Source organism: Megascapheus bottae, chromosome 20 (assembly GCF_031878675.1).
Source record: "Megascapheus bottae isolate mThoBot1 chromosome 20, mThoBot2.hap1, whole genome shotgun sequence".
Classification (NCBI taxonomy): Eukaryota; Metazoa; Chordata; class Mammalia; order Rodentia; family Geomyidae; genus Megascapheus; species Megascapheus bottae.
The window spans coordinates 1,515,226-1,539,158 of record NC_143528.1 but is presented as its reverse complement, the minus strand read 5'-3'; the positions used below and the strand labels follow the sequence as shown (position 1 = coordinate 1,539,158).

Sequence of the window (23,933 nt, the reverse complement as noted above, 5' to 3'; positions counted from 1 at the left end):
GGGAAAGGCAAGCATACCACAACACTGGTTTCATCCGTGACAACTTTGAGCACATCTGTTACAGAAATGTAGCCCAAACGCTTGGCTATTGCCAGAGGTGTGGTTCCATTCTAGGACAAACAGACAGAGGATGGAATCAGACAAATCAGACAAGTCAGGGAGGAAAGGCTGCCCCCTTGTATATAGACCTCTGAGTATTCAAAAGGATCCAGGTAGACAGAATCAGCCTTGGAGCCAAGAAAACCCATGCACAAGTGTGTGCACAAGCTCGATGCCCGCAAAGATGCAAAGGTGAGGATTGTATTCAGCATGAAAATCTCTCCAAGTCAGGGTGAGCAATGTCAGGAACAAGCCCCTGAAAGGTTCTAGCGGGTCAGGAAGTCACGGCTCTAGGAATGGGAAGGCTCAGAGCACTGCAGCTCACTGCTCTGAATTCACTTCTTAGGGGGATTAGGAACGGAGGCCCTGCTTGTAAGTGAACTAATTAAACTAGTCAGAATTTACAAATCACCAGAAGTGGGATAGAGGTATAGTTTCAGTTTGATCTTACAAGAAAGAACTAAGTGAAAAACTTTATTTCTCTTAAATCTTTTTTTACCTCCAAGATGTGGCCAGCAGACCACGTGAGTTCAACTCCATTCGCAGTTACAATTTCAGCTATGCAGAAAATATAATCACATCTCCACATCATGAGAGAAGGAAGTTGATCATGTTGTACCATTTTCACTGAGGATCCCTATGGCCTTAAGGGACTGTGAATCCCCAAGAGATTCTGTTTTGTCCATTTACATCATACTGAAAGCTATTTCCTATATATTAAAGGGCTGGCAATAAGTGCAAATATCTGGGTGTAGTATACACCCATAACCCCACCTATTCAAGGATGAGGTAGGAGGATTGGAGTTCAAGGCTAGCCTGTGCAAAGTCTAAAAAACTTTCTGCAAAATAAACAAAGAGTTAAATGACTTCAGTCGTGATTTAAATGATAGAACTTCTCTACCAAACCTGAGGCCCTAAATTCAATCTTCAGTACAGGGTTGGGAGGAGGCTTGGGACACACAATAACCACCACTAACACCACCACAACTGCAAACCACCAAGAGCATGTAAACCAAAACAAAAGAGGAAAAAGTAGAGCCCGAAAGGAGAATCTTCAGTTAGAGAGAGAAAGGCCACCAAAGCCCTCCAGCCACTGGGACACAGTGAATCCATGACCTGCTGGTGTGGGAGGTATGGGTCCCCAGCTGCTCAGAACTCTGTGGTGAAGGGCATCTCTGAGGGCTGCTGCTTGGACAGTGGCCTTTTGAAATCAGGCCAGGTGGGCACTCACCGAGCTGACCTCGTTTGGGGAAGCGCCATTCTTGAGCAGCAGAGTTACAATGTCTGTGTGTCCTTGCTGGGCTGCTTGGTGCAAGGGGCTGTATCCGAGCTATAAAGAAGGCAGATAATGGCACTATCAGCTCTGGCCACAAACTGCAGGGCCTGTCCATCTTATTCAGACATAAAAACATGCATCTCGGCAATTTCATTCATCACAGCTTAGAAGTGTGGCAGAAAAGAAAGAAAAAAGAAGTATTGTAGAGTCTCAAGTGTGCAGAGAGTAGCTCTGATTACAACCTCTTTGAACACAGTACCTTGGTCTTGGCATTGACATCGGCTTGGTGCTGTAGCAAAAACTTCACCAGCTTGATATTTCCGTAATGACTAGCCACATGGAGTGGGGTGTAACCCATCTGGAAAGCAAAGGATGAATGAGGGGACAGCAGGGTTTCTGAGCAGACCAAGAGCATCATAAGCACATGCCTGTAAAACAAGCAATTTGGGAGGCAGACTGTCATTCTAGGCCAGCCTGAACAAAAAGTTATGTGAAAGCTTGGTGCCTGTGGTTCATGCCTGTAATCCTAGCTACTCAGGAGGCTGAGATTTGAGGATCACGGAACAAAGCCAGCCCAAGCACAAAAGTCTGTGAGACTCTTATCTCTAACTAACCATCAGAAAATCTGAAGTGGTGCTGTGGTAGAGCACTAGTCTTGAGCTGAAGAGCTCAGAGACAGCACCCAGGCCAGAGTTAAAGCCCTTTAACTGACCAAAAACAAAGTTATGGGAGATCTCCACCTCAACTAGTTGTGTGGTTTGTGGCTGTAATTTATTATTCAGAAGGATGGGCAAAATCTTAAAACCTTATCTAGAAAAATAAAGCAAAGAAAGGGCTGGAGTGTGGCTTAAATGGTAGAGTGCCTACTTGGCAAGCACAAGGTCTTGAATTCAAATCCTACTGCTGTCTAAATACGTAAATAAAACAAGGTAAAAGTAAGAAAAGATGTCCAGGAAGTATTTGGGATGGCTGACAGCTTCTGGAAGGTGCACTGCTGTGGTCAGTCAACCCCTTAGCCTGGGAAGCAATAGAGGTCAGTGTCAAATAAGAGAAGTTCCAGATGTTCCTGCGATAAGGGAGGGAGCTGACTAGAACCCTGTGAAAAGGGCCAGATTGTGGAGTCAGGGTCAGCAGAGCGGGAGCTAGAAGCCATGAAGATGAAGGAGGGTGGCTAATGTAGTGGAGGGGGGACAGAGTGGCCTCCAGATGGTGGCAGCATTTATTGGGGAGGGAGGTGGAGAGACCCGGAGAAAGCTCTATGCCAGGAACAAAGATTGGCTCTCAAGGAAGGTCAACCAACAGGGCTTCTACTGAGCAGAACACTAGAAGAACAGATGGCCTTGGGAAACCACAGCAGACTCATTCCTACCAGAAAGGTGGGAAAAAAGTGTACTGTAGAGCACCACAAGGCTGTCTGAGTTACTTAGTTTTAAATGAATTGATGGGAACTGGTTACCATCTAAAATAGGCATCATTGGTCATTTAATCACGTAAGCTTTTGGGCTAATTTCCCAAGAATTTGTCTTGCTTAATCTTGTGTGCCTGTGCAAGCACTTCCTGCCTGAGGACTGAGCCATGTCCTGGACCCTCGGAATGTTTTGGTGATGCCCTCAAAGGTCCACAAGACAATGAGCTCTCTGGTCTCCACTTTCCCTGGGCAAACAGTTGGCAGATTCCCAGAGGCCAACTGAACCCATCCCTTGGATGGGTTTTCATGTGAAAGAATCGCTCTATGAGCCTTGACACGCAGGTCTAACCCAAGAAGTGGGGTTTCTTGAGACCCCAAAGAATTAAGACAGGACTCCCAAAAGACTAAACTGGATCAAGAGTGGCCTGCATCAGTCTAGAACATTCTTGGGTTTTTAAGATTCTTGTCAAGGCTATGGCAGTTGGGGAAAAAAAATGTGTCATAGGTCCCTCTTAGGGTGACCTCACCGCAGCATTGGTGCCAGTGCTTATTCTGTTATTCTGTCACTCTGTCCTTTCTTATGGGTCATCTTGGGACAAAAGAGCAAAATACAGTTCTATTAGGAAACCTTTTCTTTCCCCCAGCTCAAGACTCCTCATCCTTCCTCTGGGATTCAGGTTACTCTCACTGGATGCCATTATATGACTCATCTGTGCCTCAGGGTCACATCTGAGTCCACCCCCACAACCTCACTCCTTGGCCACAGGTTTCAGAGACCGTTGAACTGAATTCAATGAAATGCTGGAAGAAGAAAAAAGTGAGCGACTTCTGAGTGACTCCATTATATCCAGGCACCTTGATGTGCCTCAGTGTTGTAACTGAACATTCCTCTCCAGTTCCTGGGACAGGAGCTCAAAAGCCTAGCAAACTTTCAAAGCATAGATATTAGCATTTTCCAATGCCACTGTTAGCCCCAGGAAATGGCAGGGAAGCTACATCCATATGGAGCTTCATGGAGGAGAGATTCTAAGGTGTGAGGAAGGAGCCTGCAGGATTGTACCATGGAGTGTGCAGGTGGAGAAGGAAGCCCCTGTGGAGGAGAGCACAAGGCCAAGGCTGCCGGCCTTACCCGGGTGGTGGCATCTACCGCAACCCCGTGTTTGATCAGCACATCTGCCACTGGAACGTGACCTTCTTGTGCTACCAGATGGAGAGGAGTCAGTCCACTCTGGAAAGGAAAAGATAGCAGTCATCTTCCAACCAGGAAAGCATTCCAGGCTACTGTGATGGTTCAGTGGCTCTGCAGCTAACAACACACTCTTGAACTAGCTATCTGGCAAACCATTTTTTTGTTCTGCTTCTCAGTAACCTTATCTGAACACTGAGGTTGCTAAACTAGGTCACAGGGTCGACAGCTTTTTCTGTTAAGGGTCAACCAGATCGTCAATATTTTTGATCCTGAGTCCCTGTAGTAAGCTCTCAATCTTACTAGCTGGGGTAACAAATCATCTCAGACCAACAAGGAAATAACAGACATGGCCACATTCCAATCAAGTTTTATTTATGCAAGCATGCAGTGGGCCTAATGAACACAGATTATAGCTAAACCTCTGGTATCTTCCAATTGTAACATCTGTTATTTCCATGGCAACCTTTAGAGTCATAGCTTTCTATTCTGGAAAACAGGAGTTATCATTGACCTACCACAAGGGCAAAGTAAGCACTTGAGAAAGCACAGCTCATGAGACCTCACATGGCAAAGCATCCTATCATTACCACCTCCAGGTCAGTGCAGCATTGTATTAAGGGAAGATCCTCAGGGAATGAAAAGACCATATTCTGGGCTTCTCACCTCTGCATTTTCTCAGGGAGATAGAAAAGTATTAGAAATCTTCCTTGTATGTGGTGCTCTCACAAAAACATTGCTGTTGTATATCTCTCCTTTATCGTCACACAGTCTGCTGACAGCCGGCAGTTCTGCTCTGATCTTTTGCAGACACAGGCAGTAACCCCACTGTAGTGACTCCCTAGCCTTCCTCTGCTTCTAGGCTTCCCAAAGATGAGCAGAGGCCCCTGGGCAGCATATCTGCCAGATGCACATGGACTGGTATCACTGTGTCTATGACCAACCTAGGCAGACACCCTGCCTGGCTTGTAGGAGAATATTGAGGATCTGTCAGAAATGTTTGGTGCCTAGGTAAGTCAGTGTGTTTTCAGAACAGAGACTCACTATCATCCAGATTAACCCTTTCACTAGCTTGCTTAACACCGGGCAAGGAAAATATCTTAAACAATGTAGTCAACTAGAGCAGCAACCTCACTGGAAGTGGAGGGTTTCACTTGTCCAAGACTGTACAGAAATAGCCCATAGAGCTAAGGCTTTCTTTTTCTTTTTTTTAAGCTAATGGTTTTAAAGAAATCTTGGACTAGTGGCATGACCTAAGTGGTAGAGCACCCACCAAGCAAGCAAGTTAGGCAAACACAAGGTCCTGAGTTCAAACCCCAATACAGTGGGGGGGGGGAGAAGCATTTATATTAGTGATATGCTGGTGGCTCACACTTGTAATCATAATCCTAGCTACTTAAGAGATCTGAAGGACTGAAGTGTGAAGTTAGCCTGGGCAAAAAAAAAAAAAAAATCCCCAAAGACTCCATCTCCAATTAGCTTTTTAATCTGGCTTTTAATAGCCAGACTAAATGGCTCAAATGATATAGAGTATCGGCACTGAAAGGTAGAGAAAAAGTATGAACACTCACCTACAAAGCTTAGTTTGTATCTATACTTCCTAAGTACATGTCAGACACCCCCCCCCCGACACCCCCTTGTAGTCCCTGGATTGAGAGCTAGTCTAATATATAGGTCAGCATTTAAAAAACTATCTTTCCTGACAGAAAACTGGATAGTAGCATTATTCAACACATTGGGATCATTTATTTATTTATGGAGTTCAGAGAAACATTACAGAGGACTGTTGTAAAAGATCCCTAAAGCCAAGCGCTTAATAAATGATGACTCACAGTTTTCTCTAGTAAGCTGAAACCATGGCAAAAGTGGGTGGCACCTACCTTGTTTCCCAGGTTGCCATTGGCTTGCTTGGAGAGGAGTAGGGCAACCATCTCTGCATGGCCCTCTTGGGCAGCTAGGTGAAGAGGAGTCACTCCTTGCACAGACTCTGCATTTGCCGATCCCCCATACTGGAGCAGACTGCGAGCCACTTCCATCTGGTTCTGCTTGGCAGCAATATGCAAAGGGGTGTAGCCATTCTGAAAGAGAAGAAGCCGCCGAAGCTTGATGACAGGATGCTGAGCCGATAGTATGAGTGTGCAAGCACAGAAAGGAGGATCAGGCTAGGATCTAGGCCTGCTCATCCCCATCCCAAAGAGCTGGTGCCACCCAGGAGAGCAAGTTATGCAAACAAACCAATCAACAAAACCTACTAAGTTTGGAACCAGCTCTCCAGACTCCCAGAGCCAGCAAACATCTGTGCCTCTCTGATTTTCTGTGCTCTTGCTCAGACAAACTGCTGAGCAGGAAATGCTCTGTTACCAGGCAAAGCTAAGATTCTAACGGACAGCCTCAGAATTAGTCAGAAGCAAGGGCGATAAGGAAGTTAAAGTCCTTCTCTCTCCTCTTGAAATAAAAATTCAAAGCCTCAAGTAGTTCATAAAGGAAAACAAACAATAGTCTTTGATTTTTCTGAGTGTAACGGTGCCTGCTGTTGTCCCTGAGACCCGTGGGCACCAGATTAAATGGTGTAAGGAGAGATACACCAGGGAAGAGACCTGAGGATATAGAATTAGTGTTTGTCCCAGGCCAAACTAGGAACTCAGCATTCTACCACCAAGTTTCTTTTAGTACTTTTTTTCTAGTCCTAAGGCTTGAACACTGGGCCTGGGTGTTGTCCCTGAGCCTCCCTAAATGCTCAAGGCTAGTGGTCTATCCCTTGAGCCACTGCTCCCCTTCTGGGTTTTTCAGAGTAGTTTATAGGAGTAAGAGTCTCATGGACTTTCTTGCCCAGGCAGCTTCCAACTGGGATTCTCAGATCTCAGCCTCCTGAGTAGCTAGGATTACAGGTGGAGCCGCCAGCACCCAGCTTCCTTTAGTATTTTTTTAAAAAGTCATTAAAAGTAGAACATCTACCTTGTTCATTTCTCAAAATTGTTGTGTAATCAAATATGACAATATATGAAAGGTGCTCTCTAGAATTAATATATGAAATTGAGAAAGGTCAGACACAAGAGCGGACCTATTTATATGTTGTGCCCCCTGTAACCTCACTTGTGAGGGAGGAATAGATAGGAGGCATATGGTTCAGGGTTACCTGAGCAAAAAGCAAGAGATTCTACCCCAAAAACTAACTAAAGCAAAAAAAAAAAGAGCTTGGAATGTGGTTCAAGTGGTGGAGCTCCTGCTTAGAGGTTCACTAAGTTAAAAGGGCTCGAGGAATGGTTCAAGTGGAAGCAAGTGTGGAGCCCTTGAGTCCAAGGTCCAGCACTGGCAAAGAAATTTAAAAAAAAATAAAGCTATGTATTGTGGTTTTATAGCACACTGGTTTGTAAGACATTATAAATTTGATGTCAATGAAAGAGGTTGGCCTAGAAAACTAATTGTGTCAGTGTGAACAGTTTTGTTTTGGACCTCAAAATTTTCTCAATGAAAGAAGCAATGCATGTTTCAGCTGGAGCAAGCTCTATATCCCACAGGCAACAGATGACAAGCTATATGTAGGCTAATTGATCATCCCTGTTTCTAATGCTTTTACCTCCACTACTTTTTTTTGGTGCTTCACACCATTTACAGTAAGGCAAGTGCCTTACATGTGGATAAAGAAGCCATTTCTCTAAGAAGAGCTATATCTAATGTCCTATAAAAGACAAAACAACAGGCAAACCAGCTAGAACATGGTTTCTGTGTACAAACCACTTGGGACTCCATTAAAATACTGATTCTGATGCAGGTCTCTAGAGGCCTCAGGAACGTGTGTTCCTGGCTCAAAGGTAATGATGCTGCTGTTGGTCCAGGGATGAACAAGGCCCAGAAATGCTGAGAATGAAGAGGATGCCAGGTCCTCTGCTTGGGCAGGACCTGTGGCCTTGGGACACATGTGTCCACTCAGCCCACAGTAGATGGCTGCCAGTGCCATCTGTCTCAGGCATATGTTTCCCCTACCTTGCCAGCATTCCTCTGGCTTGTCTGAAGACTGAGCCCACTGCCAGTTCATTGCCACTGTCTCACCATGGCAGTGAACATTCCTGACTCTGACAGAATTACTGGCAAGGAAAAGAAGAAAGTAGGGGCTGACTGATAACACAAAGTCCTAGTAAACAGCCCTAGGGATACAGAAAAGCCCAGCAAGGTTGTCTATTAAGTAGCTTCTGCAGGAAAATAAAGTTGAAAGTTACCTCCTAAATTAAATTGAATTAAAATGTCATTCTTTTTGCAGGGTATTAGATAATTCCTTTTAGTATTTATCTATTTAATTAGATGACACTTTGAGAACACATGACATTGTTCTTCAGAGGATGTGTTCATACGACAAGATTGGCATTTTGATTATAATATAATTAAGCAGGATTACTTCTCCTTGATATCAAAAGAGAAAAGGAGTCAGACACTAGTGGCTTATGCTTGTAATGTTAACTACTCGGGAGGCTGAGATGTGAAGCTCGAAGTTCTAAGCCAGCCAAAGTAGGAAAGGACTCTTACCTCCAATTAACCAGCAAAAACAACTACAAGTGGAATATGTCTCAAGTGGCAGAGCATTAGCCTTGAGCAAAAAAGGGACAGTACCCAAGCCTTGAATTTAAGCCCTAGGACACACAGACACAAAAGCTGAAGTTGAACTGTGGCTCAAGGACTAGCTTTGAGTATAAAAGCTAAAGGACAAGGCTGAGGCCCTGAGTTTGATCTCCAGTACTAGCACACACATACGTTTGCATGCAGGAGGTGCAGTTCAATGGATTCACTGGGTAAAGCCTGAGACGGGGAAACACTTCCAGATATACACCTCTGAGATAAGCGGGGCACAAAGCCTGTTCCCTAGCACTGCAGTCCCCTGAACTGGGATAGGCATAAACACCAGCCAGTGCTAGCACTCACGGGGAAAGCAAAGCTTCTTTGAGAGTGTCTTTATGTGCAGAAGACTCCGGTGCAAACTCAAGTATGTTCAGGGACATATCTCAGGAGTCCCTGGCCACCTGTGCAGCAATGGTCATTCAGGCTGGCAGAAAGAGATCAAGGTCTCTCTTGTCCACTGGCAAGCTTGCCAAGGGGATGGCTAAGGCTGCCAGCTCACCCTGGGTTAAAACCAAGACTACAAGAGCCACTGATCAGGGTCTCAGAGAATGAATCAGCACATGGAACATTCTTTAAACCAGGACTAAAGAGATGGATTTCCACTAGGCTGGAGAGGGAAGAGAGGTCAAGGAAAGATGTGAGCCACAAAAGGCTCTGCTTTCCCAAGGAAATGAGTTCATGGGAAAGATACTGCTGAGAGCTCTGCCTAAATAGTGCAACATTAGCATCAAATTAGGAAGGGGAGGGTTTGGTTTGGGTGCAGAGGGATTTGCATGTGAAATTCTACAAAATTGCCAGACTACTTTGGAAACTATTTTTTGCCATGGAAACAAAACCCATCTGTGCAGGGTTTGCACTTGCATTTAGCTCTCCTTAAATATCATAAACCTGGCTCTGGTTCCTTTTATATAAGAAGGAGAGTGAGGAGGAAGCGGAGGAGGGGAGGGGAGTCCGGTTTGTTATTTTTAGAGGCAGGAGTAAGTCGACATCTTAGCAGGGCCTTGTGCTCCAGTGACATAGGGCTTGCTACTACAGAAACAGGGACAAAAGCCAAGGGAGACAAGGAAAGTCTGGAAAATGCTGTGAATCTACGTGTGTGTGTGTGTGTGTGTGTGTGTGTGTGTGTGTGTGTGCGCGCGCGCGCGCGCGTGTGCGCACACGCACGCGCACATAAGAATGAAATGCTAGCAGTGTGAGCTGAGCAGCTAAGGAGAGCAGGGAAGCCAAATTAAAGCCCCATGTGTATTTTGCCCATCTGAAATCAGCTTGTGTCCCTGGAAACTCATGGGGCCCCACTCCAGAGTTTCTGTCCCTGTAGCACTGAGCCTCCACGCATGACTGCACTCTGCTGTAAACAGACCTCTAGGACTTTTTCTCATGTCTCAGCCTTCCCAAGCATATTATAAGCTCCCAGATGCAGAGTCCCTGTGCAGGTCTTACCTCCCAGTCCCGAGCTTCTATCTGGGACACTAGCTTCAAAGCTTCTAGCCCCTCATATACACAAACCCCACACAACCCTCACTTGCCCACAGGGGGCAGCCTGCTCCCCCAAATGGTCCCTTCTGCACTCTGGTTTATCCTTGTTTGGTTCCCTTGTGGCTTGGCCCAGGACTCTGGTCCCTTTGGGATAACAGTTCTACTTTTTGTGGGCATCTTATTTCAGAGGCTGGTGGGTTGGGCCTTTGTTTTAAGTGGATGGAATAGATAATATCCTCATTTCTAAAACTATCTAAACATTTGAACCTATAATAACAATAAATTTGGAGTGATTATTAAATCTAAAAGAGGCCCCTTGCTCTAAGGTTTCAGTGAGCTTACCCAAGTCTGGTCCAGGTGTGGTCACTGCACGTAATATCAGAAAACTAGGAGAGCAGATACAAAATGGTCCCTCCCAGCCACGGCCATGAATAGGAATTTCTGATAACAAGACTCATAGCTCTCTCAAATTTGTACCAGTTCTGATCTGACAGCTTTGTGTGTATAATGGCTGACACCTCCCTGGACTTTGTGAAATAGATACAGTGCCTATTCCTTACGCCACTCTTGCAGGTAACATTTGTGCAAGTGAGGTGAGATTTCAGAGATTAAAAACACACACACACACACAACCATTCCACAGCCTTACCCAGGCAGGGCTGTGTGGGGAGCCACCCCGGGGAAGCAGCAGCTTGACAATGTCCAGGTTGTTGTGATGCACTGCCACATGCAGGGGGGTCAGGCCATTCTGCAGAGAAACAAAGCAAAGGAATGAGAATGCCATCTTTTAGGTATACAGGATCCATAGCACTTAGGTAAAACCTGGTTAAAAGATCCATCCAAAGCTAGCCTGGGGATTAGCTCAGTGGTAGAAGGCTTGCCAACATTCTTGAGGAACTAGGTTCCAGCCCTAGCACTATAAAACACACACACACACACACACACATGTATATATATATATATATATATATATATATATATATATTAACACATATATAAAACTTCTCTTTAGGGTTGGGAAGGGGGCTCAGTGGCAGAGAGTACTTTTCTAGTATGTACTTTTCTAGCCCTGGGTTTCATTGCCAGCACTGCAAAAAAATAAAATCAAATGATCTGTCCATATCTAGTTCTTTTTTTTTCCTATCTAGTTCTTTTTTGTGCTGATAATGGTCTTGAATTCTGGGCCTCATGTTCTTGCTTGGCTTTTTCTACTCAAGGATGTCACTCTATCACTTGAATCACATTTCCACTTTTGGCTTTTTGTTAGTTAACTAGAGATAAGAATCTCTCTCAGTCAAAGCCACTAAGGACAGCCCAGGAGTAATCTGGGGTCTCAACACACTTGCAGGGAAGGCACTAGATCCTTCTAATACAGAAGAACTTTTTGACAGAAGGATGGCTTTCTCCAAAGACCCTTCTCCCTGGACTGTATGCCCACCCCAAAGAGAGATCACAGACTGTGAAGTATGTCCCTTCCCACTCATCTGTCTTGAGTGAGAGGATGTTCAAACTCACTTTTCCAGCAGCGTTGGGATGTGCGTCACGTTCCAACAGCAGTTCGGCTACTTTAACCTTCCCATACTTAGCAGCCACATGGAGAGGGGTAAATCCTTTCTGAGGAGAAACAGAGGCTGTCAGGACCCCAGAAGCCAGAGCTGGCCTCTCCAAAGGAAGGTTCATGGCAAAGGCTCATCCCCCACTTAACCATTACTGGGATGTCAGCAAAACAAAAGGTATCCAAGTTTTGATCCCTTTGGAGGCCAAAAGTCTGTGAGAATTAGCCTAGTACCTCAGGCTCCACTCTTGTAAGACATATAAGGCCTTCCTGTACTGTAAAGTGATTGCCAGGCTTTGTTTCAAGTGAAGATTGAGTATTTGTTTTGTTCTGTTTGAAACAAGTATAACTATGTAGCCTTTTCTTAAACTCATGGTCCTCCTGTCTCAGCTTCCTAAAAACTAAGATTATACATGTGCATCATGTTTTGTAAAATTATTGTGATTATTAAATTATTATCATTTATCAATGTCATTTTGTAGTGCTGAGGGGGGAACCAAGGACCTTGCAAATGCTAGGCAAAAGCTTTACCACAGAGCCATATGCCCAGTCCTGCGTCTTCTTGAAGTCTAAGAACCTGCCTCTGATTTCTATGATTTGTCTAGTAAATAATTGTTTCATAGGAAACGGTTGGAGGGGCTGGGAGCAGGGCCTAGTGGAAGAGTGCTTGCCTAGCATACACAAAGCCCTGGGTTCGATTCCTTGGTACCACATACACAGAAATAGCTGGAAGTGGTGCTGTGGCTCAATTGGCAGGGCACTAGCCTTGAGCCAAAGTGCCCAAGGACAGTGCTTACATCCAAGCCCCAGGATGTGCAAAAAAAAAAAAAAAAAAAAAAGGATGGAGGCTGATGGGGAATAAGAGACTAGTCCTTGTCAATTTCTGGAGAAGAAAACAGCACATTGGGTTTATAGATAACAGGCAGTCCTATAGGGACCTGGCCCTTTAAACAGACTGCATCTTAAGACAATAATAGAAATCAGGCAAGAACCCTCTCAGAGTCCAGACCCAGCTTGTCATTTCTTGTTTTTTGTTTTTCTTTCTTTTGGTTCAGGGTCTCACTCTGTGCCCTAGCTGGCCTTAATCTCTGGTTCATTTGATGCTCCTGGCTCAATCTTCCAATAGATGGGACGAGAGGTGCATGCCATTGTACCTGGATAGCCTGATGCTTCTTTTTCTTTTTTCTTTTTTTTTTGCCAGTCCTGGGCTTATGCTCAGGGCCTGAGCACAGTCCTTGGACTTTCTCAAGGCTTGAGCTCTACCACTTAGCCTCAGCACTACTTCCGGCTTCTTTCCATGTATGTGGTACCAAAGAATCAAACCCGGGTCTTCGTGCATGCTAGGCAAGCACTCTACCGCTAGGCCAAACTTCCAGCCCGATGCTTTTTTTTTTTCTTTTTTTCAAAAAAATATTTAATTTAATTTTAAGTAATCTTTTAGCAGTTGTACAAATGGGGTTTTAATTCAACGTGAGTTTTATGAGTACAATACAAGCTGCATGCTTCTGAAGAGTGGGAAATGGAGGCTGTACCTTGGTCATGCAGGCCTGGGATGCATCCTTCTCCAGAAGGGCGAGGGCTGTGTCCATGTGACCTTCCCGAGCTGCAGTGTGCAGGGGTGTGTGGCCAGCGGTGGTGGCCAGGTTGGGGCTGGCATTGTTCTCCAACAGAAGCTTTACCATGTTTGTGTGGCCAATTCGAGCGGCACAGTAAAGCGGGGTCTGATCATCCTAGACCCCCAAGGTAAACACAGGACAAGATGTGTTCGCTTTTCCAAACTGGTTTGCATTTCTCAGAAGAAGAAAATGACTTTCTCAGAGTCTCTCAGCTAAGAAGACAAATATCTGGGATGTCGACCAAGTGAGCTGTATTTCTAATTAATTGTTCAGACTCTTGCCCTTCTTTCTGAAAGTGGGGAAATGGTATCCGCTCATAGGGTAGATCTTAGGACCAAGGAAATCACTGATGGAAAGTGTTTCATACAGTGCTAGGCACAGACCCCCACCCTCACCCTAGTAAAGCGTGATTGCTATTTGGTTCTAGCTCTCACGTATTTCAGAATGGACATGCTTGTCTTCCTATCTGGTCTACTTTGAGTCATGGCTCTAAACTGCTGAAGGGGAAAGATGTCCTTTGCCCCCCATTACCAGGCTTCCTGTATATCTAACAGTACAGGGGCTGGTAGATAAGGCCTCTGTGTTTTGAGGCTAATCAGAGGTAAGAACCAAACACAAATCTGGCTTCTGACCTTCAGGGAGCTAGCAGAGCCAGGTTTTTGTCACAGTTCAGCAGCTTACAAAATCACCAACTGTGCTGATTGTCATTACCAATGCTTAAAATTGTATTGACCACAATGGGTCTTCTACTCTCCTGGCTGACTGACTTTTACCACAATTACTTATTAGCCCAATACACACTGTAGGTCAGCCAGCCATACTTCCAGGCTTTCACTACTACAGAGAAGCACAGCTGTGGTGCAGGAATACCTTCTCAGAGTTCCTTAAAGCAGAACCCACGTTTCTAGTGACCTAATTGGGAATGACAAGTGACCACAGCCACAAAGTCCTATGGCCTGGCCCCTAGTAAGAAGAGACTCCCTTCATCCTGACTGAATTGTTTATGTCTTGAGATCTTACTCTTCCTGTTTTCAGCACTCACCTTGGCCTTGGCATTGACTTTGGCTTTGTTCTGGAGTAAATATTTGGCCACTTCTGTGTGCCCGGCTCTGGCTGCCATATGTAGCGGAGTCTCCACTTTCTGTAAAATAACAAAATGATAGAACTGTTAATGCATGCTGGATTTATAAAAGGACACACACAGATCCCCAAAAAGCCAGCTTTGTGGGCTTTGGCCCAAGAAGTAAAGTTGCCCAGCAAGCAGCTGTTTAGCTTGCTTTTGTGTGGGTGTGTGTGTTAGTATTTTAGGTATATAAACCTAGAATAAAATAAACCTCACAGCTAGTATTTGAAAGTGTAAATGTATTTATGGATACATTATCTTATAAAAGTTCCACAGGCTGGGCGTTTGGCCTAGTGGTAGAGTGCTTGCCTAGCATGCACAAAGACCAAGGTTCAATTCCTCGGTACCACATACATAGAAAAAAGCCGGAAGTGGTGCTGTGGCTCAAGTGGCAGAACACTAGCCTTAAGGAAAAAAGCCCAAGGACAGTGCTCAGACCCTGAGTTCAAACACCAGGACTGGCAAAAAAAAAAAAAAGCTGTAAAATAGTATCCCAAACAAAAAGCTCTAACAATTTACAGATATACCAAATTGGATGGGAGAAGAGGCTTTGCTATAGTAAAAGTTCTACCTCTAGTGGCAGAGAGGTGATAAGGAGGACCTGCTCAAGCCCCCAGAGCTCTTGGTGTGTAGTGAAGAGCCCTTGCTGTCCTAATGACCTTACCACGTTGGAGACATTGGGTGATGCCCCTCGCTGCAGAAGGTTCTTCACAATGGGTAGGTGTCCCATGAAGGAGGCCACGTGGAGAGGTGTCAGGCCAGACTAGAACAAGAAGGAGTCAAATGAGCATGCAGGGACCTCCATGCAAAGCAGAGCAAGTGGAGTTTAGCTAGTGCTTGCCTGCTGCTCTGTGCCCCACAAAGGGTTTTCCAAGGTGATGGAGGTAAACAAAATCAGTTTATTTTTAGGAAAATGATGGAAAGTACCACTGGCAAGCAAGTTCTACCACTTTTATACTTCCATATATTCCTTTGGATTTGGGGAAGCTTCCTGAGATCAACACAAATCCCATTGTCTCAGCCAGTCAATTCTTTTCTTCAAGAATCCCTGATCTAGGCATGCACACACACACACACACACACACACACACACACACACACACACACAACACACACACATATACACACACGTACACCACACAAATCCACAATGAGCCACTGTCAGAGCAGTTGATAGAGGAGAGCAGGGCTGAGATGCATGCGCCCACAGCTTCTCCTACCTCTGTGACTGCATCAATGGAAGCTCCAGTCTTCAGCAGCAGCTCCATGACACGAATGTGGTTTTTCTTACAGGCAATGTGTAAAGGGGTGAAGCCATTCTGCAGTCCCACATGCAAAGGAGAGAGACACCATGGGCTTACACACTAACCAAGACAAGCCTTCAAGCCTTTTACTGTGTGAAAGGCAGCCCTTCCCAGCAGATACTCAGAGGCTCATGGGTAAATCCCCATTGCTTGTGAGGTCTGTCATTCTATGCACCAAGCATGTGCCCGTACATGTTGTTTAGAAACTAAAAAGAAAATTCTTATTTCTGGATGCACTGAAGTATCTGCTGTATAATGCCCCATTGAGGGCAAATTTATAATGGAGTCAGGAGCAAACCATGATGCTCTGTCCTCAATCCTTGGATCACTGAAATGAAATGAAGCTGTGCTCAAATGGGGGATACTGGCCTGGATGCCCAAGAGGTCAGGGTTAATCTGACTTTGTATCTGCCTTTGCAGTATTACATGTGACTCTTGGAGGCTCTCAAACAAAGGACGGTGGCAGTGGGGGATGGTTTGTACCTCCTCCAACATGAAGCCACATCTGGAAACACTTTTGATGGTCATAACTAGGGAAGGAGAGCTGGGAGCCTCTAGTGGTAGATGCCAGGGATGACACTACATATTTTTAGTATACAATGACAACAAATGTCAGCTCCAGTGCCAGTAGTTAGTCGCCAGGCTGAGGAATTTCAGCCATTGCAGACCATGGCCTGTGGTCAGTCCTGTGGTCAGTGCTCAGTGAAAGCTTCTTTTGCATAAATGTAATCCATTTATCTATCTCTGCAGTCTCTGGAGAATACATATCCCTCAGTTCTCCTCTCCTGTTATGGGCAAACAGTCTATGGGGGTCACAGGTATGGTCTGGGCAGAGCTGGATTTCCCAGACTCCTAGACTGTCTTAGGAGATTCTGACCAGGAGAGCAGGACAGAAAGCATGGCTATAGGGGGAATCTGCTAAACCAACATCTGCCCCAGAACTGTGGGAACGGAGCCCTCTTTATAGGAAGGATGTTTAGCTCAGACCAGTGCAGCCAGGGATATCTTTAAGGCATCCTTATCCTTCAGCTCTGTGCTTGACTAGAGCTGAAGTGGATCTGAACCCATATGCTCACAATGAACAAGACCTAAGCCTGGCCTCAGGAGGTGATGTCCAGCTGACTGTGTAGGGGAATGTGGAAGATTAGCACACCCCAAGTTTCCATCAGTTTATATACAACTGCTTCCCATACTGAGCACTGAGTCATAGGAGTTACTCTAGGCCCCTACTCTGGGCCTGACTCTCTGCCATTAACCCTCTGGCACCTTCTCCACTTACCAGGGCCCTGGAGTTTGGCTTGGCTCCTTTATCCAAAAGGACCTTGGCTACCCTGTGATGGCCACAGTGGGCTGCCACATGGAGTGGGGTCAGATGGTCCAGGGTGATGTCATCTATCTCTGCATTGTATTGCAACAGGAGTCGGACACAGTCAAGGTGGTCTCCCTGAGCCGCCATATGAATTGGGGACAAGCCATTCTGGGGAGGAAGAGGAAGAAAACAAGTCATTGTAAAGCCTTCTGAGGACAGAACATGAAAATGAGCTTGTCCTGAAGGACAATAAAGCAATATCACTTCGTACTTCTGGCTGTCATGATGCTTCGATATGAATTCAGAATGATCTTGGCTCCTTCTGGTCACTGCTCCTGTTAGCCTCTAACAACCTTTCTCTTTTCCACCCAGCCAAATCTGCCTTTCACCTTTCTCCTTTCCACTCAGCCATTCCAGCTAGGGTCACCTACTCCATGAGGCGGCTTTCCCTGATCCACACCACTCATTCAAGCCTTATTCTCAGGTTTGCCCACACATACTGCTCTCAGTCAGCTTCTCAGGTTTGTGGATCTTTTTTCCACTTCTTAAGACCAGGGATTGTGCTTGCCATTTTTAAAATGTCCCAATGGCCAGAAAAACGCAAGTGACATGAATAGTAATGCCTTTTTGAGTACATGAAGGATGGAAAAAATAGAGCTTGGAACTAAATACGTCTCTTCTTTCCCCTAATGAATGCACTTCTGTGGCTGACTTCTTTACTTTAACCATGTCTTATAAACTCACCCCAGAAAGTGGGGCAGAGGCAGCATGATGCGGCCAGCAGTTTAAGGCCCTCCTGGAAGACTCAAGTCCTCCCATTAGAACTTAAGAGATGGGCCTTTGCTCTGTTGTCCAATGGAACTGAACTCTGTTACAGTCCAATGAAACTGTTCTCTTTTTAACTTTGTTCCTATCTGACTTAGGCTCTGAAGAGTTTCAGAAGTCTTAGCTTCTGTCTTTTCTGAACTAAGGTGGAGGAGATAGGGACTGATTTAGAGCTGAAATAGGGAAACAACTACTTATAAACCACATCTGGCTGGCCATTTGGGCCTGTAAATAAAGTTTTATTATAACATGGCACTAGTGTACTTGTTGCCCATGCAGCTTTTCTGCTCCACTGGTACAGTTTGATTACTGCTGCAATGATCATGGCCTAAAAAGCCAAAAAGTATTAAATATTTGAGTCTTTGAATGAAGTTTTCAACCTTGATCTAGATAATAATTAGTGGCTCCTATGTGACAGGCACTGAAACAAATGTCACATCCACTGTTATACTTAGTTGTACTGGCACTGCTATTTTTACAGGAATAGAATTGACCCTGTGTCTATCTGCCCTGGATCCCTGCCTGGTCAGACAGAAGATACCCTACAGAATAAAAACGAGGCATACCTTGGTTTTGGCTTGGATGGGTGCCCCATGGTCTAGCAGGATCTCTGAGATTCGCACGTGCCCATTCCGAGCTGCACAGTGGAGAGGTGTCAATTCATCCTTTAAAAGACAGAGTGACGGACAGAAGCCCAAAAGGCACCCATCAGTGGCTGTGTGGAAAGGAGGCTGCCAACAGCATCATTCCCAGAAGCCAAAGTGCTGACACTTGCTCCAGACTAGCTCCACTTCAGTGCCATTTTGCAATCATCTCCTCTTGTACTTGGCTAATTCAGGCTACTTTAGGAGATGGCTGACTTGTCACTAACCATGCCACCGAGACCCACCACCCAGGCAAGGCTCATGAAAACAGAATTCCTTCTTCTGGCCTGGCTATGAAGGCTACTGGCACCTACCTTGGTCCTTGTTTCTATCTGGGCCCCCCGGTCCAGTAGGAGCCGTACCATGATTACATTCCCCCTGCGGGAGGCGATGTGCAATGGTGTGATGCCATTCTGAAGGGAGGAAGCAGGGGACAGTCAGGGCTGGCATGCATTTCTGGGCACATCCCATTGTCTAACTCCCAATCCAGCTTCTGGCTGCTGTGGCATAAGCAGCTAACTTTTAAGTATGTAGCATCTCCTCCCCCAAGAAAGAGCTCCAAATGTGTAAGGAGGTTAATGCCATCAACCTGGCCAAGTCAGTGTCTCCCAGGGCCAACCTAATAGATGGAAGAAAGCAGTCTCCTGTCTCTAGGTGTCCACCATAGGATTGAGCAGAGGTAGCTTTATTTTCTCAAAGCAAAGTAGGTGGAAACCAAGGGGAAGATGGTTAAGGACCTGTAACCTTGGCAGACGCCATGTCTAAGTCACAACAGGCATTTTTATGGTGCAGATGAACTGTATGGAGCCAGAAGAAGGGGCATGTCACTCTAAATACTCCAAGCACAGGTTACCTGCGGTGTGAAGTTGACACTGGCCCCCCTGTTGAGGAGCAGCTGGGCCACATTGAGGTTCTCGTAGTGAGCTGCGATATGGAGGGGTGTGAAGCCCGTCTAGACACAACAGAGAAGGAGGACCTGTTATATGTGACTAACTGGCGTCTCTATCCCAGAATCAGCCTGCAGGGTCCAAGGACCCAACACACAATTCAGATGTTGACCACAGGTAATATTTTCCACAAGATGTCTTTGGCAAGCTATACTCAAAGCTGGGTACCACCCTAGATAATCTCTATCCTGTGCCTCATGGCCATGACCAAACATAGACTAGATCACTTCCACTGGAATGACCACGTAGGAAGACTTTACTTCCCAGTTAATAGTGTTATGAGTCCATGAGTTTACCTATAGGATCATTTCAGACCCCTAAAAAGGGCTGGTGCTCCAGGATATTTGCCAAAGGCAGACCTCTGACATCTGACTGTGTTCATTGTCACCATCCTGTCCCATATCCTCAAATTACCTTCATACTGAAACAGCCACTTTTCAGATAAACTTAGGAAACATAGGTGGCACAGAGTGCAGAGGGGATGGTGTGAATAACTCAGTTCAACTCTACTCTGGCTGAAGGAAGCAACAGTCTAGATGTACAGGCAGTGGGACACAGTGCGACCAGCCAGAGAGGCCGCTTGGCCTCCTTTCTTCACTACCCAGCCCCTCCATTATTGGGGGTATCTTCACTCTGTCAGTAGCAGCAGGGGAAAAGAAAAGGTGACAGCCTGGATATATCCTCCTGGGCTTCCAACTTTTCTCTGGGAACCCTTCCTGTCTTCCTGTAGATTGTTCTACATACCCTGGAGCTGTAAGAGCCATCCAATTAATTCCACACTATGCACATCATCTCAGTCTTTAGCAGGGGTCTGAAGTGAGGCTCTCAAGTCGCCACCAAGGCCTTCCTGTGTTGCTTCTGTTTCAAAGGAATGGTAGTGGCTCACACCTGTAATCCTAGCTACGCAGGAGGCTGAGATCTGAGGATCAAGGTTTAAAGCCAGCCCCAGCACAAAAGGACCTGAGACTCTTATCTCCAATTAACCTCTAGAAAATGGAAAGTGGGGCTTGGCTCATGGGCAGGGCAGTAGCCTTGAGCTGAAGAACTCAGGGACAGCACCCAGGCCAAGTTCAAGCCCCATGATCCCCTTCTTCCCCCCAAAAAGGTAGGAGCTGTGCTCATTGTGTTTGTTGGGTCCCACTGTTCTTGCAAAACGGTTGGGTACTGAAGCTATCCATTCAGGTAGTTCAGGTCTTCAGGCCCCATGCCCATGCAGCTGTCCTTACCTTGGAAAGGACGTCGGGGTTGGGGTCATTCTGCAGGAGCACTGCAGCCGTCCTTGTGTCATCATTTCGGGCTGCGATGTGAAGAGCTGGGAGGCGCACTTTCCCCTTCGTCCCATAGTTGATGAGGTGGGCCACTACGTTCTCATGGCCCTGTTGCAGAGCCACGGCCAAAGGAGTGAAGCCATCCTGGCCAGGAGGAAGAGAGGTTTGTTTGCTGTGACTAACGAATCACTTGCTAGCCTCAAAACAAGGCTATATACTTTTACCTCCAGCTCATGCTTATGAAAGGTCCCAGTTTTAATGACCTTCCTCCATCCCTCTGCTCTTTAAAGTCCTCCAGGTTGCATCCTCTGAGATCAGCTTAAGTGCTACCCCCTCTCCTCCCCTCGATCTTGCTTGACCTATGTCCTTCCTTTGAAATCTCACAAGGCCTGCTGTTTCCTCCCTGTAGCATTTAGTTTTCCTTTACCATCTGTTTCTAGTGTGATTGCACACTAAGAGATTCTGGCTGTTAGCAATGAGAGACATTTTATTGTTCATTGATTCCTATCTGTCCTTTCTCCCATCCCATCTACCATGTTAAGACCATACCTTGAATGTGTCAGAGTTTTGCTAAACAGGTGTCTAGATGCTGGGAACCAAGCTGGGTCCTGAGCATTCAACTGTGAGTTCTTTTTTTTTTTTTGGCCAGCTCTGGGGGCTTGGGCACTGTCCTTGGACATTTTTTTACTCAAGGATAGCATTCTGCCACTTGAGCCACATCACCTCTGGCTTTTTTTCCTGTGCATGTGGTTCCAAGGAATCGAACCCAAGGGATTCGTGCATGCTAGGCGAGCATTCTACCACTAAGCTACACTCCCAGCACCAAACTGTGAGTTAATAGCAATTTCCTTAACTGTACTGAGGGCTTGGGACCTCATGAAGTGGGGAGAAAGAATTCAATGAAGCTATGTAATCACAGGGTCACACGATGATAAGAATTGAGAAAGGCCTTAGCTCTGTCTAGTGGAACGTCATCATTTCACCAACAAGCCACCAAGTCAGAGTTAGGGATTTGTCTAGGGATTTGTGACAAGAGCCTTCCCCACAAGGTTCAAAGCAGACTTGATAACCAGGCCCTCCCATCCCCAACTCTATTTTGTTAGCATTTGCCATTTCTTCACCTTCACCTGACAATCTTTTTTTTTTTTTTTTTTGCCAGTCCTGGGCTTGAGCTCAGAGCTTGAGCACTGTCCTTGCGCTTTCTCAAAGCTAGAGCTCTACCACTTGAACCTCAGCACCACTTCTGGCTTTTTTTTCTATGTATGTGGTACTGAGGAATCAAACCCGGGTCTTCATGCATGCTAGGCAAGCACTCTAGCACTAGGCCAAACTCCCGGCCCGCCTGACAATTTCTTTAACAGGTGTCTGCCTTCCTTAAGGTCCATGACTTGCTCACACTAACAGCTCCAGGATCAATGTAGAGATTCAGTGACACTCCATCAGCGGTCACTTCAGGCCAGGTACATAGCTCAGTCAGTGTCACACACTTGGGGCACTTCTGCCTGTAAGCATTGGCCCCAGGGTACTTACTTCTGTGGCTACATTCTGATTGGCTCCATTTTCCAGTAAAAACTTAACTACTTCCAAGTGATTCTCTTGAGCTGCCATGTACAGGGGTGTGAAGCCTTTCTGTAAACCAAGAGAAGAAGCCATTAAAACAGCTGCAGCAGGGAGAGACACAAATAGACTGCATACTTCCCACCCGGAGGGTAGCTCTTTAACTCCAACTCTGTTGCCTGTCTAGCTTCTGGGAAATGTCTTTACTCTCACTTGGAAACTCCTTGTCATGTGGAACTGGCCCTTGGAATTACTATTAGAAGCCACAATGTGGGGAGGAGAGGGAGGAGGATAATTCTCCATGGAGTGTTCCACCTCTAATCACCTCAGTCAGGTTCTGGCCCACATATTCCTCCTTTGTTTCCACTCTCTTCTTTACTAATCCCGCCATGCCTCAACCCCCTTCTCTCCTTAAAGAAGCCATGCCCCTGGGCTAGTCTCCTGGACAGAGTCCATAACCACCCAATCCCACTATGCTTAGAATGTGTGATTAGCCATGAAGAAATCATGCAGACTGCCTTTCCCATCATGCTTAGGGATGCACTGCTAATGAATCTAGACTTAATTACAGTGTGTATTAGCAGCAGAAATGTAACTAGCAAAAGAAATGTAAACCAGGAAAGATAATGCCCTGTAGCAAGGGCCAAAGAGCACCTACTTGAGACTGGGCATTGACATTGGCGCCATAGTTGACCAGCTCCCGGACCACCTCATCCTGACCAGCGAGGGCAGCGATGTGCAGAGCAGTGTTCCCCTTCTGAAACACATGGGAGAAGGAACAGAGGCTTTTCCTATGCCTGCACAAGCCACAGCTAAGAGAACAACAGTGTTGACTGGAAGGCAGGAAGGCCTTTCTGTAGGTCCTAAGAGGTAAAGGTCCTAAGAGGTAAAAAACAGTTGTGTGTGCACCTGGCCAAGCCTATGCTATGAAATAGCACTGAGAATATAGGGAGGAAAATTCTGCCTGTTTTCCCCGAAACACAGTGTTGAAAGCAAACAGACATGCCCACACACACCCTCTTAACTCTCACTCTTGCTACACATAGCCACAAGACCTTGTCCCTGGCTGATGGAGTGAGAGTCCCTTAGGACACAAACTACAAGTCATGCCAGCAAGCAAGCCTCCACTGAACGTTGGCTTCATTTGATGTGTGCCTGCAGGGCACCACAGAGCCCTCTGCTACGCCCATGCACTCTGGGGAAGGAAGACAGCTCATACTCTTGATACTATTAGGAACTGAAGGACTGACTCCTGCACCACTACCCCAGGCACACAAAGAAGTCAGGCAAAATAATAGGTGTGTAAAGATGCACTTGATTGCAGGTAAGGCATTCTAACCTAGGCCTAACCATAAGTTCCTGCCACCTTGGGTGGAACATTCCATTGTGAGCCTGACCAGAAGTCCCCACCTCACCAGAACTGAAGGTCTTTTGATTTTTAAAACCACTTACTTGGCCCAAACCTCATAAAAACCTAACTTCAACCCCAGGAAAGATTGTTTGCTCCTTGCTGTGCCTCGCTAAACAGTCCTGTTCCTTTCTCTTCCATTTTCCTAACAGGTATGCTCTCAGAACAAGGGAACCTAAGGTACAGAGGTGATTGGAGGATAAAAGAGTGGGTAAAGCAAAGGGCAAGAACAACAAAAGAGTAAAATGTCCTATGTGATACAGGAGGCAAGAGAAGAAGAATGAAACTGCATGATGAGGAGCATCAAAAGAATCAAGAAGA

At 45.9% G+C, this 23,933-nt stretch overlaps 1 protein-coding gene across 2 annotated transcripts in view; it reads right to left on the bottom strand.

Moving 5' to 3' along the window:
* The window catches only part of Ank1 (ankyrin 1), a 219,466-nt gene that overhangs the window by 48,785 nt on the left and 146,748 nt on the right, over nt 1-23,933 (bottom strand). For both annotated transcript variants that reach the window (XM_090353872.1, XM_090353871.1), the window contains exons 4-21: nt 22,863-22,961; nt 22,178-22,276; nt 20,606-20,791; nt 19,286-19,384; nt 18,747-18,845; nt 18,355-18,453; nt 16,934-17,131; nt 15,571-15,669; nt 15,015-15,113; nt 14,270-14,368; nt 13,144-13,341; nt 11,572-11,670; nt 10,706-10,804; nt 5,850-6,047; nt 3,913-4,011; nt 1,635-1,733; nt 1,331-1,429; nt 18-110 (exon numbers count right to left, since the gene is read on the bottom strand). In XM_090353872.1, coding sequence (XP_090209998.1) covers nt 18-110; nt 1,331-1,429; nt 1,635-1,733; nt 3,913-4,011; nt 5,850-6,047; nt 10,706-10,804; nt 11,572-11,670; nt 13,144-13,341; nt 14,270-14,368; nt 15,015-15,113; nt 15,571-15,669; nt 16,934-17,131; nt 18,355-18,453; nt 18,747-18,845; nt 19,286-19,384; nt 20,606-20,791; nt 22,178-22,276; nt 22,863-22,961 — 2,160 coding nt within the window. The remainder of the gene's footprint in view (nt 1-17; nt 111-1,330; nt 1,430-1,634; nt 1,734-3,912; nt 4,012-5,849; nt 6,048-10,705; nt 10,805-11,571; nt 11,671-13,143; nt 13,342-14,269; nt 14,369-15,014; nt 15,114-15,570; nt 15,670-16,933; nt 17,132-18,354; nt 18,454-18,746; nt 18,846-19,285; nt 19,385-20,605; nt 20,792-22,177; nt 22,277-22,862; nt 22,962-23,933) is intronic.